Raw genomic sequence first — 19005 nt, forward strand, 5'->3', positions numbered from 1 at the left:
GCTTTCTCTTCATGTCCACTTTCACACCACAAATCTTTCCCCACCTGGAACCAATAAGGGGTTATTTGCCAGGTTTAGTCACCAGCGTTCACCAGTGGATTATAAAGGAACAGTCTCCTGGGAGTTAACACAGTAAAGTCTCCTTTTTTTAGGAGTGTCTGCAGGTAGACAAACAGGCACTGTTGACAAACCAAAGGATTTCCAAAACACTCCCATGAGGCCCAGGTGATTAGCTTTGTGCTGGAGGACAGTCCGTTAGGCTCAAAGGTAAAGTTCATGCTCCTATGGGGTGTAGTTAAAAGTTAAGACACAAAAAGATCTCTCTCCTTCAAGTTCCAGCCCACCACCATGGTTTAAAGGAAACTTTGCTTTATTATTGAACATTAAGGCCTCAGAATGCCCCCACAGTACTTGACCAATCAAAAAACTAAATAGTCATTGTGACCATGATTTGAAGCATGAAATTCCTAATCACCACAGGTACAGCATATTCATAAAAAAAAATGAATCCACCATTTCAATCTCTCAGCTAGAAAAGTTAAGCCGTCTGTTGGTAAATGGAGAAACTGGAGCCACTCCTCAAAGCTCAAGGTCTCCTGATTCTGCACACACTGAGTGAAAATGACAATTCTTTTCACACTAGACCTGGAGCCAACAATTTAAATGACCTGTGGACAAAATAAGGAGCAGAAATGTGAAATCCTGAAGCTACATATGCCACAGACGGATGAAACTTAAGATGCAATCTTATCTCAGCGGACTAGAAGAAAGTTGTAGATCCTTTTCTTGGAAGGTCATTTCGTCTCATTGATGTCTAAAAATGCAAAGAGCAAATAGAAGAATAGATTGGAGCTATACATAAACACGCTGTGCACATGTTAATCTTTGGTTAAAAACTGCTCCCCGACTTAAACTGACATGGACAACCATGAACTTGGAGCAAGTCCTGATGAGTTGAAGTGATGCTGAAGTTCTCACTTGAATGTGGGAAGAACATCGTTTAACATATCTATGCTCCAGTTTCACGATAGAAAATGCTATAAATCTGCATTCACAACAAGCAGATTGTACATTACTGGGAATGGAGACTGACTTAATGAAGATACAATCAAGCCCAGATTTACCACCTGTTATCACTACGTAGATATTGGGATATTTATTATAAATGATTTGAGAACACTCGACTTTGTCCCAGAAATAATAAAGGACACGTTCAGCAGAAGAACAGCGTGTGTTTGTAGTTTATGTCAGCGTAAGGTGGTGGGGTTGAACAGGATGCAGCATGATACTGAAGGGGTGTGACAGCCAGAAGATGGAGAGAGTGTGAGGGTTGTGTAACCAACCAGCAGCCTGAACACACTGCTCAGACTGCAGGATGAACCTGTTTAGGAACATATTCAGGTCATGTGCTTATTCCAGACTTCCATCAGATAGCTCAATTTCAGCTCCCTGAAGGAAGTCTTCTTCTTGCTCATCACTTTTATCAGGTCACTGGCGACCCAGGGCTTATTATTGGCAAAGGCACCTTAATGCCCTGGTGTGGAGGGTGTTATCCAGGAGCAGGCTGATGTGCACTGATGTCATTTGGATGTGGCTCACATAGCGCATCCTAATCTGTGCCTCCAGCGATCCCTGAAGGCTCTCTCTGCTGTGGAAAATTGATTGATTGAATTGATTTAAAGATGACCAGAAGGAGAAATAATACCCATAAGCATTTTGTACATTTTAATACAATACATTTATGTTTTTCTACTGAAGTGGTGGATAGTTGAAAACATTTGGAAATCTGAAGTGCCTTGGAAAGGTTTAGAGGTGTTACTTGCTTTGCCACATTACAGCCACACACCTTTACTGCACCTTTTTGGAAATTGTTTGTTCATTATCCAATGCTAAGTAAATGCGAAGTAGAAGGAAAATCATGCATGGTTTTCAATTTTAGTTATCCAAACTCAGTGCTGGAGAAAGTCTGGTCATGAGACCCCTAAATACTGTACAGTCACGCAGTTCATCAACACTTCATTATAGTGTCTTGTTTAATCTCAGCACAAATGCCTGTTAGCTGGTGTTGAAAGAAAAAACACTCAGGATTTCTGGTGTACAGTTTATAAGCTATGGAAAGTACAAAGCAAACATTTGGAAGAAGGCGCACTGATCAAATAAACTCATTATTAAACTTTGTGATAGAAAAACAACAGTGCACATCGCCATGGATATGCATTAGTGGCGCCATCATGCTGTGGGGAGGATTATTTTCAGGCAACGCAGGAAAACTTACTAGTGTTGCTGATTGGAAAATCACAGGCTTATAGCAGCTCTCATTAACAAGCACTACAGTGATTGATTGATTGATTGATTGATTGATTGATTGATTGATTGATTGATTGATTGATTGATCTTAGCTTTGTGGTCATATCTTGGTGTTCTCCCAGGATTGGAGAGAAATTCTTTTTTCCTTGCGCTTCATTTAGCATCAGGTTTATGTCCCATTATGTCACAGAGTTATAGGAACATTTGGGAAAATTTTGAAATTGGATTTAAGTATTTTGGAAGTGTGGATCAGTTTTAAATTCAAAATAGAGTATGAAAAAATGGTCAATTAAGACTTTATTCCCTATCACATTATCTAAAGATTCACACTTTGCTCGTTTTTCTGTCCATTTCCTCCACAGATTATATTTTGCAGGTTCTATAGTGAACTGTAGTCTTCGTATTTACATATGGGAACACTGGGATATGGGACTGAAACATATGGAGTTCGCCTAATGAAAATCTTCAGAGATGTTGTGGTTACTTGACAAACCTGTTGAACTTGCCACAGCCTTGACAGGCAATCCCCAAGAAAGCAGCTTATCCATGCCAGTGTGGAATAATCCTTTAAGAACCAGTATATAGAATGAAAATGAGAACAAAAGAAGAAAAGAAGTCTGGCGGGAGCTACTTCATCTACAATATAGTGATGTAAAATTTCAGTCTGAAGATGAATGGACGGATTCCCTCCGCTGTAACTAATTTACCAGTAAAAAAAACATCAGGGGAAAATATTCTTCGGGTTAATTGATGAGATACAAGGACCTCTGCAAGCCTCTGTATTTCATCAACTAACGCTAATAAACTCCTCTTACTGAGCCTTACGTGATTAAAAAACGAGCTCACAACCTCAGCGCCACAAGAGTTTCAGTCCTCTGTAGCAATCGCAGGTTTCCATTTTCTCCACCTCCCATCCGCAGTGAAGGAAACTAAACATCCAGGTGCATGTGCTAATTTTCACTGAGAGCTGGTGCTAGGTGTGACCACAGCTATTTTTCTGGCACCCTGAGACTCAGGCCTCTCTGTTGTTGCAGCTTACATCGTTTTTCTCTGGGAGTTTCTAAAGTCACATGTACCGGACGTAAACAGAAGGATTGGGGTGGAGCGTGCAGATGAAAATGCTCCTTTTTTTGGAAAAAATCTAAAAGGTTACTTTTAGTGCTGTTTCTGTGTCAAATCAACCCTAAAAAAACAATATTTATATTCATGTAAAAGGTCTTCACATCAGCTCTTCCCTTGTGGATGGGACTAAAAAAGCTGCTGGTGCAACTGCAACCATGCAAACACAAGAGTTGAAGCCTTAGTGTAAAAAAGCCAGCGGTCCGACGGCAGCAAAGCCATTTGTTTGTTCATTAAACCATAAAAGGCCTTTAAAGCATTTCAGTTTTAGTGCAAAGGATCTACAGGTGCTGTAAGTAGAGGGTTTCCAATCACTGTCAAAGCAAAATAACTTTACGTGCTGCTGTTGAAAAGAATGTCTGTGTCTCTTTGGCAGTAAAGAAAACGTTTCTTTCTTTCCGTTTATGGTATAATCTACAGAGCCTTGAGGTTCTTTTGCAACACCCAGAGGACAACAGGAACCAGATCCGAGAACTGGCCCAGACGCTGATGGACGGGGGGGTTCTGGATGAACTGATTCAGCACAAACTGGACGCATTCAACACTCGATGGGATGAACTCATGGCAAGGGTACGACACCATCCATCTCTATGTGGGTGTACTCATAATCTATAACTAACAGAGGTTACACATGCCGATGGCCCAACATTTTTACAGCTTCTAAATGTTTAACCATGACGTCTTAGGAGACTAGCTGAATTACCTATTTTTAATAGTATTAAACTTCTATATCTTCTTCAGATTTTCTGTTGTCGCCTGTTTCTAAACTGGCCTTTTTATTCCTTTAGTAAATGCTGGTGTTTAATTATGCTAATAGTCTGTACCTAAAAGAAAATATGGATATTTTCACAAAACTGAAAGGTTTTTGAGAACTCAGAATACAAATGTCAAGCTGCCTTTTAAGCTCTCAGGTGGGCTGTCCACCGTACACTTAAAGACATCCTGTGTCATTTAAAAGTGTCTATTTCTGGGGAACTGGTCAAAGGCTTAAAATGGCTTGGTAACTACTAGCAAACATGGATTCAGTTGTTAGGAGTTGTGATCTAATTTTTAACAGGTAAATATATATATATATTTTGTATTAATGTGTTAAATCCTTGGTATTCAGTAAAATCTATTAACTGTTCTGCTTCACCATGAAAAAGCTATTTCATGTGTTTTTACCAGTTGTCCAAAGTGCACAATAATTGACCAAAGAACCTTTTTGCTTGACTTTAACTACACTATCTACAGAGAAATGTTTATCAGTCCCACAGTATAGGAATTCTTGCCTAAACCGAACAGTTTCAGAGGTAACAATGTTACGGCTTATACAGAATGAGCAATGTTAAGCATCTTGTAAAGTTATACTTTGGTATTATAGAAGCTACGGGGCCTGTTCCAACAGCCTGCAGCTTCATGTAAGATCTAACAGTATGGGTTTGACAAGTATGGAAATATTAAATCTTTTTAGCAAATCAGCATCAAATTATTATTAGTATCAGAACTTTGACACGATTCAGCAATTGTGATTTTGTGACTTTATTCTTTCAACATTACGATTTTATTCACTTAAAGGAGTCGTGACAACAATTTTCATATTTCTGAGGTTTTAGGGGTATAATATGAGCTTGTGAAGTGGGAACCAAAGACGTGCTCAGGGGCGGTCAGCTTTGGTTCTTTGCTCACATTCTGATCAGAGAACAGTTTACGGTTCTATGTAGGTTGTTTTTCTACATAATTCATATTCTCCAGTCAGAGCACACCATCAAGTGATCTTTCAGTGCAGTGAGATTCCCGCTGCAGCCGCGGCAGAGAGCTTTAGAAGATGGTAATCCTGTGGTTGTAGACGCTGAGCACCAAGAAAAAACATCCCCAACACTATAACTCCACCACCAGCAGCAGGATGGGTCAATGTTGTCTAAGCACATTCCCACCCAGCCAAGTTATGGGATTTTGTTAACTGTACTCTCAGTTTGCTGTTCTTAGCTAAACACGTCTGTCCCACAGTGGTCCTTTGGTCCCGTGTCTTTTGGTCCACTTTTCACTAGTTTGCCGAAGCAAGAAAATGATATTAGAACGTTTTGTTGAGGTGGTTGAGCGTTGTTGAGGCCCCCGCAGACTGTGAGTGCAGCGGAGAGAGCGGCTGTGACGCTTGGCCCCGCCTGCTTCGAGCAGCTCAGCGTATCGGCTCAGCGTATCGGCTCAGCGTATCGGCTCAGCGTATCGGCTCAGCGTATCGGCTCAGCGAACCGGCTCAGCGTATCGGCTCAGCGTATCGGCTCAGCGTATCGGCTCAGCGAATCGGCTCAGCGAATCGGCTCAGCGTATCGGCTCAGCGTATCGGCTCAGCGAATCGGCTCAGTGTATCGGCTCAGCGTATCGGCTCAGCGTATCGGCTCAGCGTATCGGCTCAGCGTATCGGCTCAGCGAATCGGCTCAGCGTATCGGCTCAGCGAATCGGCTCAGCGTATCGGCTCAGCGTCACATATGAAACAGTTCCATGTGCCGGGACAAATGTAGCGTTGTGCATACATGACCGACGGACATATGTGGGAGTCTTTGAAGCAGCAGGCAGCAGGAACGCCTCTGGAGTAATTTAAGAACTTACACCAGACGATTTGACAGCTTTAGACGTTACTGTCAATCTTTACGCTTATTGCAGTTTTTTTATTTTTGATGGTTGAAAACCTTATGATAATTTAAAACCGTGTAACAATAATTATTATAATATTTTTATAATGCACTTGACCACTGGCTTACATATCTAAAACTGCTACAATCAAGAGTGTAAAAGAATAAATAAATACATTAGAATTAGAAAGGAAAATCCGGAATGATTAAAACAAAGTTAGGTTAAAAATACTCTAAACAGCAAGGAAATTTAACCTTTATTGGTATCTTTCCTGGATTTAATAAATACGGTTCAATCTGACATCCTTCCAGTTGCATATACTGGTTTTCAGAATGGGATTTTTCCTTATCTTCCTCTTATCTCAGGTTGTCTTCTGGGATTTACATGCTTCTGTTCATACATATCATACTTTCCAGTAGACAAGAGTTTATTACAGCCTCTGAAAAAACAATATGATGATAACAGTAAACAGAGCTGTGGTATCGGTATAGTATCGGTGTCAGCAGATATCTAAATGACGGTGTCAGGATCGGATCAGAAGTGAGAAATGTGGATGGGTGCCTGCGTAGTTCAGAGGCAGCATTCTGCACAGCTTGGAAGTACCGGCTGGCTATAAGAGCTACTGTTTCCTTTCTAGCCCCTTAATCGGTCTGCCAATTCTCATCGGACTACAAATGGTTTGTAAGCTAAACTTACATAGCATTTTTCTACTCATACATACTCAGACTGCTTTCCACCCAGCTGCAGTCACAAACAAATCAGGAGGTGAGTTGGGTTTAAGGGGCCTGCCAAGGGGTGCGTTAACATGTGGCAGGGCAGGCGGCTGGATTAAACCCCCGCAACTTTCCGATTGCCAGACATCTAGGCCTCCCAGTGAGCAGCTGTCGTCCCGTAACGAGGCACTTTGGTCCACACTTTCTCCTTTTTAAAACATTCTCTGTAAACCTGAGAGATGCTTTAAAATCCAACCCTCGAGCAGCAGTCCAAGTCCTCCATGCCACGTTCAAAGTCACCTGAACCCCTTCCTCTGCATTCTGATGCTTTGTTTGAACTCAGGCAGGCCATCGCTGCCACAGCAAGAAGCCTGCCACGTTCTCCACTGTTTGTGTTTAGTAATTCATAGAATGCCTGTAGCTAACAGAAAAGGCTGGGCGCAGTGCTGTAGTTTGACTCTGACAGCTTGGATGTAATCTTGTTCAGGGCAGACAAAATTGTTGCTGTTTACTTTGAATATAGAGTCTTGTTTAAATGAAATCCACACGGTTTCTGCTCTAAGGTTGTGTAAAAGTAGGACTGTGCCCTCTGAGGACCATCAGGATGGAGACCAGGGGGCGTGGGCACACTAACAGTCGCCACGTTGCCACCGCGTTGATTCTCCATCAACAACACAACCAGATTACAGCTCTCAGCCATGTCTGCCTTTGATGGACTAGATATGTGCACATTTTGTACCCCATATACCCATCATGCTTCACTCGGTTATGTGTCATAAAGGCTTGGTGCTCTGTTCGTATAACCATAAGCAGTTATGGTCACAGTCAAACGTTTGGCACCAACTTTATTTTGTTACTTTAGATTTTTCATGATTTGTTTCTATCATGCTGCACATTGAAGAATAATCATTTCAGGGGCTTTATTGGTTAATTTATCACATTTGAGATGAAAACAATATGAATGAGGCAATATTTCCCGTGTTTTTCCATCTTCATATCTTCTGTAATTTTCTCCGATTTGTTAGATATGAACTTTTATGGGTTTTCTAGACGTCCCAGACAAACAGACCAGAACAGGATTCATGAGAGAAACTAAATGAAATCGTTCTTCTACTCTCCATCCCTGTACTTCTCTTGGTGTTTTTCTTGGCAGAAGTAGCTTCTTTGCTGCTCTTCCTGTCGCTTTTTGGAGGGCAAACCACATAAATGGTGGAGACAAAAGCCATTTCTAAGTTTAAAAGCCCGATAAATGTTTGAAAATGAGCAAGATGGTAGAAAACTGTCATGTTTCTCTAGTTTTACATTGGTGGTGCTCATCAATGAAGCATGCACATTTTTCAGTCACTCAACACTGGGCCTGAAACAATCGGATAAATAGATTTTTAAAATAATCGTTAACTCACTTTGTAATCAAATTGAATGATTAACTGCAGTTTGCAGACTCTAAAACATGCCATTTGCTGAAAGAGCCACCCATTCAGAGCTGTAATTAATATATGTAAAATAATTTACATATATTTTACATTTAAGATGAAAACTGCTGTAATTCTTTGCAGTGGAAGGAGATTGCCGGTCATGTTTTACTGACGGCACTTCCAAGAGAAAGCACTAAGAGCCAGTGACACCACATGCTGTTTGCTGTCCCACCCGATCCCTTTCAGAAGCATCCTCTCAGACACGTCCCATTGTGGCTTTAGGAAGACACTGTGCATAGCACAAAGGACTCAGGGCTAAACTTAGATCTGTTATCCCTCTGTGGAAGATTAGCATGCTCACCTGTAGTGCACACACTCAGGCTTGCAGAGATTTCCTATGAGGTAATTGGTGCGTGTACAAGCTAATCTCACAGACGGTGAGTGACCGGGGGAAAGAGAAGGAATGACTTGTAGGTTCTGAGCAGAGACGTCGGACAGCGTCTGAAGATCAGCGGGCTTTGGTGGTGCATCATCAGAAGGCAACATGAGAGACATACCCAGGAGTCCAGCCTTCAAGAGGGTACTTTTTGGACCATGTATCTGCTAGAGGAGGATTTTCTCTGTGGGAATTGTTCTGTTTAGGTTTATTGATAGTGAAGCTGTGTCCGACATTTATTTGTTTGCATCTTCTTCTTTCTGAACATGAACAAAGTTGCTGGTAAAACCATCCTTACAAAATATGATGGGAATCTTTATTTTCTTACTTGGAGCAAAAAACAAGCATCACTTTAGCTAAATGGTAGAATTTGCTACGCTTTAAAAAAAAACATGAAAAAAATAGACTTGATTTTCTGACTTCTATGCTGTTTTGCTTACTTGGTTGCTGAAAGGGGCGTATTTGACGATACTTTGTAAATAGTAGCACCGGAATTTTATTCACTTCCTGCAAAAAGAAGTTAGCATGTATTTCTTTACATATCAGTAATCACTGTGGTAAAGGATAAAATTAAAACGTTAGAGTTAAGGCACTAATGTGGCAAAGCCAAGCAAATAGGAGATGCCATTTGTTGGAAAGATCAGCATGCTTTTAAAGTTTGGAAGGGGGACAAGTAGGTCCTGGCTCAATGGCCTTAAAGCATTAAGCCAGGACCCTGACCCTGAAACCCACAGATTTGATTAGTCTGATATATAAAGAGAAGCTTTTCCATTCCGCACTTTAAACGTTGGGATTAGAATTTGGAGGTGGACTCTAAAACAAACAGTGAACCAGTAGAGTGATGCTAAAATCAAGTATGGATCTAGAGTTTTCCAGAGTTTTCCAAACTCTTTCTTTAAACATTTCAAAACACTGTAGAAACTGAGATGAGAGGGATGCACATCACCAGGGTAGTCAGTCCTGGTTCCATTGTGTCTGTGACAATGTTGCCTGCTGCCTGCTCCTCATAAACATCTGGCCTTTGAAGCTTTGACCTCCCTTCCTATGGAAGTGCGCGCTCAGAACCCCTCAGCTCTACCGCTCAGGCACAATGTGTCGTTTGCTGCAGCATAAAGGCACCGTAGACCTGGCCAACACTAAGTTCAGGCTCGGTTTTTGGGTCATAGAAATATCTCACTCCTCTCTGAATGAGGCCTTAACAGTCGCAGTAAATAAAATCAGACAGATTCTACCAGTTTTCACAGAAATATTTAACCCCAACTTTTAAGATTGATGTAGTTTTATTACATGACAAATTTCCACTTACTTTTCTTTTTTTGGATCATTTTGACACAAACCTGCCAAATAAACCTTAATTTGTGTAATAAAGCTTGTTTGTTTCTATAATAGTCAGGTTTATGTATTTATTATGAAAGTATAATTACTCTAAATTAATATAAACGAGTGTATTTATTTCAAATGCATAAAGTTTACTGTTTGAATTGCATAAAAATCAGGTTACCTATACAATATCAATTTGTGTATTTTGTGTAGGCATGTAATTATTTGAATTACATGTCATTTATGCTTATGCTTATGTAATAAAACAAGTGAATCAAAATGTATCACATTTATGTAATTCTTCTCCATACAATCTTATTGATGCGTGAGAATAATCAGATCACCTTGTTGACATTAAACTCTCTTAATATCCAAGACCTGAAGCTGTTCTAGGCTTTTTTCTGAGATCTGACTTGGATTTATGACTCTTTCCAGAGTGGCCATTGTAAGGTCGCTGAGGTCTCTAGCCTTACTTGTGTGCCATTTTCTATTTTTTAGAAATGCCTGATGGGCTGTAATCTTGTTTTCTGCTAGCTGTCCTCTGCATAAATATATTTGTACGTGTTGACCTTGGGTGATGGCAGCATTTTGGTTCGCCAGGCGGCGCTTCGGCGGAAGGAGCTGGAGCAGAGTGCGCAGTGGGCCCAGGAGAACGACGCCATGCTCAGGCGAATCCAGGAGTCCTTGGCAAACACCGACCGCCATCTCACCGCTTACCTGTCTGACCACATCGACGCCCAGCAGATCCCACAGGAGGCTCAGGTAGCATCTTATACCCCGGCTCCTGCCATTTTCAGATCTGTTGCACCTCTCTGGCAGAACATCGTCACCAAGGTGTTCCACCAGACTGGGCAAACAGGCCGATCAGTGAGTCCAAATATCAAAAGGATGTGTTCACCAATGTGATGTCAAGATAACCAGGAAGAACAAATGCTTTGGCTCTTTGCTCCATTGTTTGTTTGGGATTTAACTCCCACCATCTTCTAATAGCATTGAATAGAAATATGTATATATTTTAGGGAGTAAGTCGGTATAAATTTGAGGTTTGGACTCATTTACACGAAATATGGTGGGGGGGTAAATTTTAATTATCACTAACAACAATAAAAAAAAATATTCGTAATACTTAAATAGTACTAAAAAATAAGATTTTACAAAATATAAGTGAAATAGGCGACCCTTGAAGGAAAAATGAAAGTAATAAAAAGACAAAGTCATATTATGGTGATATAAGAAATATCTTTTTAACTGTTTTACCACAAATATGTAGAAGTGCATGTGATAACAGGAACAGGGCTCAGTCTTAACTTGGCCCCCCTTGGAACTTGTTCCTGCTCTGATTTTTCTCAGAAGAAGCCAGAAGAGATCAGGAAATTCTCCCCCCCCCCCTCCAAGGTCCTAATTAAGAGTGCCGCTGATGAGGACACGCTGCCCCCTGCCTCATCGTGTCTTCTTCCAACGTCTGCTTCCTCCTCGCACCTCTCCTCTCCTCCCCTCACACACACACACACACACACACACACACACACACACACACACACACACACACACACGGCGAACTAATCAGACAATAGATCATGAAGTAATGACCTGCGGCGGTGGCAAAGTGACAGACTGGGAGAGTGTGTGCCAGGATGACATTTCTGCCGCTGCTTCGCACACAAACACACGGCGAGGAAGAGGAGCAGACGCCTGCGTTCATTTGGCAAATGGCTGCCTGATTTCTGAGCAATTGATATTTAAACAGGAGGGTGAAAATGAACCGAGCATGTGTTTATTCATGGGGTAAACTTTAAGGGCGCCGCTTTTATGCTTCCTTTAGTATAGTCTGCCTCCTTGTGGTCAGCAGGGGAATATACCCTTACAAGCTATTTAAACTCCATCAGCTGCGCCTGCGTTAGGACAGACCTGGACTGGTTTCTACTTTATTTCTGAGCTTCTGAGCTTCTGTGTGTAACAGAAAATCCAGACGGAGTTGAATGGCCATGAAGCGGCTCTGGCAGACATGAGGAAGAAGAACCAGGACAAGGACCCTTCACACAGGATCGTGGGACAGATAGACTCAACTCAGGTAAACACACAAAAATATGTGTATTTTTACTGATATTTCTTTTTAGGTCTTGGCTTTGGCATGGTCTGACCTACAGGGAAACCATAACCATAATTTTCCTCATTTTGCTCATAATGCAGCAACTTTGCTGTATCTTATTGGGGCTTTCTGTGATAGATAAACATTTTACCCCTCTTTACTGTGATACCCCGAAGTAAAAACAATAAAGTTCATTGTGCTCAGCCTCCTTCAGAGGCTTCCCAGCCGTTCTGTGAAGCCCTGAGAGGCTTGGTGGCGTCACGTTGTTGGAGATGCTTGTCTTCAGCAGGAACAGAGAGGAACATTAACGGGAAGATAGATGAAGCAAGATACAGGACAATTTAGAAAGAAATGCTGTTGGAAGCTTCCAAAGACTTGAGACCGGGGTAGAGGTCCACCTTCCAGCCAATGGCCCCAACAATATCTATAACCAAGCGTGACAAAAATAGGTTTATTTTGTATAAAGTTAAGGTGAACGCTGACTCTAGTTCAAAGGTCAGCCCTTCATATGACACAACACCAATGAAGCAGCTCTCAGTTTCAAAAAGGTTAGTGACCCCTGATCTAGATGATGACCAAAGCTCAGTAGAGACATTTCAGAGCCTGGTTTTATGATTTATATCAAATTAAAGCTTTAAAGTTAGCAATCGAGGCTAATTAGGCCATAGAGAAAGCGTGCAGTATTAACCCTGAGAGGTAAGAGCCTGGTGACGGCTGTGGTTACGCTCATACCTCGATCCCTGTGGTCCAGTGTGTCTGTCTCCTGTATGTGGAGACCTGCTGCTAAAAACTCATCTCTCATTACATCCCAGGACTAAAGCTCATGTTAGCTGAGCTGTTTCAGCACAATCAGGGTTTTATGCCAGAGGGTGCCGACCTGGTCGCACTTTACCAGGCTGGCCTCTGATAAATAAAAACACAATCATAATGGAGAAACTTTTAATCAGCATTTTAAACATGCCGTGCCTTCTGAGGAGGCGGCGGTGAGAGGAGGTCTGATGAGCGTAGCCACAGGAAAACACAGTCTGCACGCAGAGAGAGCAGGAGCAGCTGTACATACACCGGCTAAGGCTAGCTGGAGAGGTGATGACACAGTCACTTTGACTGAGCCATTAAATCTAGATCTATGTGTTAAAGAATATTTCACTGATAACTTCTGTAGAACTGCAGTAGTTCAAACAGGGACTGAAGTGGTCAGGTGCTGAATTGTTCAGATAGGTGTGTCCAGTTTTCTGCTGTCTGAGCTCTTGATTTGCTGCCACATTAACTCCTCGTTTCTGTTTCCTCCTAGAAAACGTTGGCGGACGTCTGGAACAAGTTCCGTCTCTTTCAGAAGCCGGCCAACTTCGATTCGCGCCTGGCCGAGTGCGAGCGCGTGCTGGCCGCGGTCAAAGGTCAGGTGGGGCTGCTGGGCATCCGCAGCGTGGAGCAGGACGTGGTGCAGTCGCAGCTGGAGCAGTGCATGGTGGGTAGCCGCCTGGCAGGCAGCGGAGCGGCCAGCGGCTGGAGAGGCGGTGCCTGTTTTCAGCTGGCTGCCGTTTCTTGTTTGGCTCAAACAGAAGCTGTACAAGACACTGAGCGAAGTGAAGGGGGAGGTGGAGACTGTGATTAAAACGGGCAGACAGATCGTCCAGAGGCAGCAGACTGAGCAACCCAAAGAGCTGGACGACAGGGTGACCGCCCTGAAGCTGCTCTACAACCAGCTGGGATCACAGGTCTGCAGAGACACACATACTCCCAGAGCCGGCCTCCTGTACCTCCTGAGGCACGCTGTTTCCCTTCCTTCTCCTCTCTGCAGGTAACGGAGAGTAAGCTGGAGCTGGAGAAGAGCCTGAAGCTCTCCAGGAAGCTGCGTAAGGAGCTCAACGGGCTCACCGAGTGGCTGGCAGCTACCGACGCCGAGCTGACCAGGCGCTCGGCCGTGGAGGGCATGCCTGGAGACCTGGAGGCTGAAGTCACATGGGCACAGGTACAGCAGACGCAGAACGCCGTTACAGAGGAACCAACGGGGATGAGACGCCACGCTGACCGGCTTTACCCTCATTCTTATCCTCTCAGTCCGTCCACAGTGACATCAAGAGGCATGAGCCTCAGCTGCAGGCGGTGGTGGACCTGGCGGAGGCCCTGAAGGCGGTGCTGAAGGGCCACGGGGGCCTGGTGGACGACAAAGTCAGCCTGTTGCACTGTAACTGGATCGCTGTCACATCCAGGGCAGAGGAGTGGCTCAACCTGCTGCTGGTCAGAAAAGAAACCCTTCACCCGGAACAGGAACCTGTTAGGAACTAAAAGTAGTCCTCACCGTCAGAGGACTGAGCAAAAGGTCCAGACTTTGATTTCCTTTCTGCTTTTAATCTCTGCAGGATTACCAGCACCAGATGCAGAAGTTAGATGGACAGATAAAGGAAGTGCATGAATGGATTGACGGAGCAGAGAGGAAGATGGATGAAATAGAAAATCAGGGGCCCAATGATGCTGTGCTGAAGGTTGGCATCTTTAAATAAAAGATCACACACACACACACACACACACACACACACACACACCCTGCTTTATGTCATGGGGAAGTATCGGGACTGAAAGACTGAATGTATGTTGTTATGAAGAGTGATCAGATAAAACGCAGCTAACGGCTTCACTGATGAAAGTTAAGGAGATGATTGAATTCCAGGTTGTGCTGTTGGAAATAACTTTCTCCACCATGGTTGCCCAGATGAAATTGCATTCTACCATTGCTCCCTTAGACCAAAACAAGACCTTTTTGGCCTGTTTGGCAAAACATATTTTGACCCAAATCATTCTCTTATTGAACCATTGAGCCATTTAAGGTCAGACGTCTCAGAGTCTTCTGAAAAGGATGCAGCTAAGGAAATGAGTTGCTGCCGGTGCAGAGCTTGTTCAGCGATGGCAGCAGGGAGGTTTTGCAGACAGTGGCCCGACCTGTCAAGAGTGGCCACAAATAACTTCACTCCAGTTAACCAGCGAGAACAGAGGGATATTATGTAGGAGGTGCAAGGATTGGTCACCAGAGGAGACAAAATGGTCTGGAGAAGGAATCTCCAGGGATGAAAAGAGGAATGCTAGCAGGACACCTGCGTTATCTACCTACTTAACTCTGCCATGAATAAAGAATGGGGTCTAAACTTCCTCTGGGAGCGGCCCCTTCACATCAAAACAATGACATTTGGGGTCCGGGACAAAGAAATCCCCCACGTTTCATTCCCTTTGAGAACCAGTTGGTGTTTGTGTTGTACTTGTCTGTACCTAGCTGACTGAAATGTTCAATATCAGCAACCAGATCCGACAATATTGGAGATAAAAATTTGTGGAAAAATCAAAGTTAGTCTTAAAAGCGTGGGCCTTGATTTGACCTTTTCTCTAGATTGGCCAGGAATCTGTGCACCACCACAAAAAAAGGTCCAGACTCTGGTAGCTAAATGCCTCTGACACACTAGCCTCTTTAGTCCCTCACAAGGCTAAAAATGGGAATATCTGATCTAGGGATGGGCAATAAATCAATTTAATTAATTCATTTGAATTTACAATTTTTGAAGATTTAATTTTTGGAAAATCGGGATTTTACTTTCCCAACGCACTCACTGGGCTTCCATGAAGAGAATAGCAGCAATGCTGAATATTTATTTAGTAAAACATGTCAAAAATATTGTAAATAGGAAACTTTTTTTTACCGTAATACGAGACACTTTAATTTATTCATTTAGTTATTTTTTTTAGTTAGTTTGAAGTTTCTCCAGTGAAGTGAAGCCTGTTCTCTCACTGTGTAAAACCACTAGCAGCAAGCATTTTGTTATATTTTCATTGTTTACATGGCAGGGCCGCCATCTTGCTTTACAAGCATGTCTCACAGCTTGGATTTAGTAGCACTTTGAATTCAGGTCAACTCCCAGACCAAGTCAACATTTGTGTTTCTTCCTACTATAAATTAAGTTTAGGAATAAGGAAAGTGGGATTCATTGTGAACTGAACTGGGTCTCTAAACCGGTATTCAAACAGAAGGTGTAGTTCTTCTCTGTGAGCAGCTAAGGTGCGGTGCAGAAGGCTGACCACCTGTTGGCCTCCTGCAGGTGTTGCGTGCAGAGCTGGAGCTGACCAAAGGCAAGATGGAGGAGGTGAGGGATTTGGCACAGGAGCTCATGTCCACTAGGGGAGAGAAGTGCCAGGCCCAGGTAGGACCCAGAATGGAGCAGCTCAACCAGAGATTTGACATCATCTCCCAGCGGATCACCTCTGGATTGGTAGGGACTGTTGCATCAGTGCTGTCTAAAAAGCATGTTAATGTCAGCTGCTTTTACTTCACTCTGACTAAATCTGCTTCTACAGACGGCGGCATCGGCCCGGGAGCTGGAGCAGTACCACAGCCAAGTACGGGTCTGGCTGGAGCTGCTGGAGGAGGAGGCCAAACAGGGGGAGAACCTGAAGGAGGAGGACTTCCAGGAGGACAAGGTTCCTTTATGGCACCCCTCAGGGCACTTTCAGCGGCTCCAGCCTGTCGTATGTGCACTTTCAAGGCAACATGTGTCTGTGCGTAGAATTGTGAGGAGGGTGCGGTGCAGGAGTTGCTGCTGAAAGGAGAGAACCTACAAAAGAGAGCGCCAGATCGAGACAAGCGAGAGCAGATCAGGGTGAAACACAACCAGCTCAGCAGCAAGTACAACGCTGTTAAGGTAACACACGCCGACCCCGCTGAGACTGTTAGAGCTCCACCACACCAAAACCCACGTTCCCCGGATGTACAGAGGACTTTTTTACAGTTTAACACAAATTATCAGCTACTGAAATGGAGACTTCCCAGAACGTATCGGGTTCTTTCCTGAACTGATTTACGTTCTTGTAACTTTCATGGACCTATTCAGGGACATCTGTAACTTACTATGGCCTTTTTAAAACTTTAAGGCTACTTTCTTGTAACTTTCATAAAACTTGGTGGGATATTTTCCAGAGCTTAGAGGCTACTTTTTTTAAATTCCTTATTTTGTCATTTTCCAGCAAGATAAAATAAACAAGACATAAAATTGAACAGACAAACCAAAGCAAAAAATCAGGGTGACAATTCTTATTTACTCAAAACCGCCGTTATAAAGGTCTTTAAGTTGTGTTCAGTTTGAAGGTATCGTCTTTATGTGGAAGAAGAAAAGTCAGTTTTTATAAATACTCAGAGGCTACTTTACCAGGAACTTAGAACTCACTGTTCATAACCAACCAGGTTCTTTATTGAACTTATGAGATTGTTTATTGGGACTTTTTTAAAACTTAGCAGGGTCTTTCCCCCAAAAAAGACCCTGCTAAATCTCCCTGGACCAAAGGATTCTATCCAGAACTACCAGGTATTTCCCAGAACTTAGTGGTAAAGTTCCTTGAATTCAGCTGTACTTTACAGAACTAGCCCCAGTCATTTCTGAAGAGTAACCTGTCAGTTCCAGGACTCTACCATGTGAGACCTGAGAAAGTAATCAGTAGGTAAATAACCAGGCGTGTACCTGATATGTCCCAGGGTTTAACTCTAGGTTCTGGTAATGCTCGGGCAGATTCTTGCTCATTTCCAGGAGAGTCTGCTGTGTTATGCAGAGCTTCCACTGCTTTATGATAAGAGGGCTAGCTGGGGAAGCTCAGAGAAGAAGCTAATCCCAGAAGGCTGACCTGGGCTGGAGGAGCCCATTGAAAAGGTGTGAGAGCAGACAGAAGTGGCAGCGCTACCTGTGCTCTGCTGCCAGCCTCACTCTCAGGGGTTGCTTGCAGGTTTAGGAGCCACCAGTAAATAAGATGAGCTGATGCGCTTTGTAAAGTGCCTTGAGATGACATGTGGTGTGAATTGGCGCTGTATAAATCAAACTGAATTGATGTGAAGTGTCAGGATGCTGCTTGTGTTTATCCCAGCGGTTGCCTTGGATAAGGCCGAAGGCTCCCCTCTGATGTGCTCCTGCTGCCCCCATCACTCCTGGCTCTTTGAGGGCCGGTCAGTCGCTCTAGGCCCGTCTGGATGACCATTAAAGTTTGCCTCAAACTAAATGCATTCCCTCAACCTTATTGATGATTAGGCTGACAACTCCAATAAAAGTGGAAGGCACCCTTGAGGTCGCTTACCTGACAAATGACTCTTGTGGAAAGCGCTCCATCGATTGTAAACCTCTGATAGGTCTTTTCTTCAGATTTCTTCCAGTTATTGTTTTCCATTGTGTTCCACGTGTCTGTGGCAGCAGCTGAAGTCAGCGGCGCTGTCGTTCACTCATAGCAGGGACGGTGAGGCCCTCAGCCTGCGTGTGTTTGTGTGCAGGACCTGCGTGTCCTGAGGAACCGGAAGGCCCTGGCCATCGCTCCCCAGTGGTACCAGTACAGGAGGAAGTCCCACGATCTCATGGCCTGGCTGGACGACATCCAGCGCAGCGTGGACCAACTTCCTGACCCTCCCCAAGGAGAGCGGGTCAAGGTGAAAGCACGTTCAGAAACATACACACAGTCCAAGCTTTTATGTGTTAACCATCCAGCCCTTTATACGTGGTTGTTCTTTTCAATGTTTCTCTTTTATCCTTAAAGCTTCACACTGAGACCGGGTCTTCTTCATGTTCTGTCCCACATTTCTTTAGTAGTTTTCTCACTCACCAAAGATAAAATCAATGTATCAAACTGCTTTCCTTGCCTTTTCTCTCTCCACTTTACTCTTCTCCAGCTTTAAGATTAAATCTTCATGCAACTTCTGTCGATAGCAACACTATGAATAATATATGAGTTTAAAAACTGTTTGAAAATCATTTATTTAAGACACAATTAGTGCTGTATCTAAGCTGGCAGTCTCTTTCTGGTATTTGTTGAAAATGTAACGTGTATTGCTGTGTGCCTCTGACAATACCTTTTCCAAACTCCCAACCCTGACATTGCTTTACTGATGAGTTCAGAGAGAATTGGCTGGTTTTTGCAAAAGAAGAGAGAGAAGCCTGATATTACGGATATGAGGCTAAACCAATGTTTGAAAGTTAAGT

General features: G+C 43.3%; 1 protein-coding gene across 16 annotated transcripts in view; it reads left to right on the forward strand.

The window, feature by feature from the left end:
- Positions 1–19005, forward strand: part of dmd (dystrophin) — a 311598-nt gene that overhangs the window by 204924 nt on the left and 87669 nt on the right. For all 16 annotated transcript variants that reach the window (XM_036127849.1, XM_036127856.1, XM_036127844.1 and 13 more), the window contains 12 exons: positions 3847–3996; positions 10525–10686; positions 11885–11995; positions 13305–13478; positions 13573–13728; positions 13812–13982; positions 14072–14251; positions 14374–14496; positions 16096–16266; positions 16352–16474; positions 16561–16695; positions 18303–18455. In XM_036127849.1, coding sequence (XP_035983742.1) covers positions 3847–3996; positions 10525–10686; positions 11885–11995; positions 13305–13478; positions 13573–13728; positions 13812–13982; positions 14072–14251; positions 14374–14496; positions 16096–16266; positions 16352–16474; positions 16561–16695; positions 18303–18455 — 1809 coding nt within the window. The remainder of the gene's footprint in view (positions 1–3846; positions 3997–10524; positions 10687–11884; positions 11996–13304; positions 13479–13572; positions 13729–13811; positions 13983–14071; positions 14252–14373; positions 14497–16095; positions 16267–16351; positions 16475–16560; positions 16696–18302; positions 18456–19005) is intronic.

This window comes from Fundulus heteroclitus, chromosome 24, assembly GCF_011125445.2.
Source record: "Fundulus heteroclitus isolate FHET01 chromosome 24, MU-UCD_Fhet_4.1, whole genome shotgun sequence".
NCBI classification, from domain to species: domain Eukaryota; kingdom Metazoa; phylum Chordata; class Actinopteri; order Cyprinodontiformes; family Fundulidae; genus Fundulus; species Fundulus heteroclitus.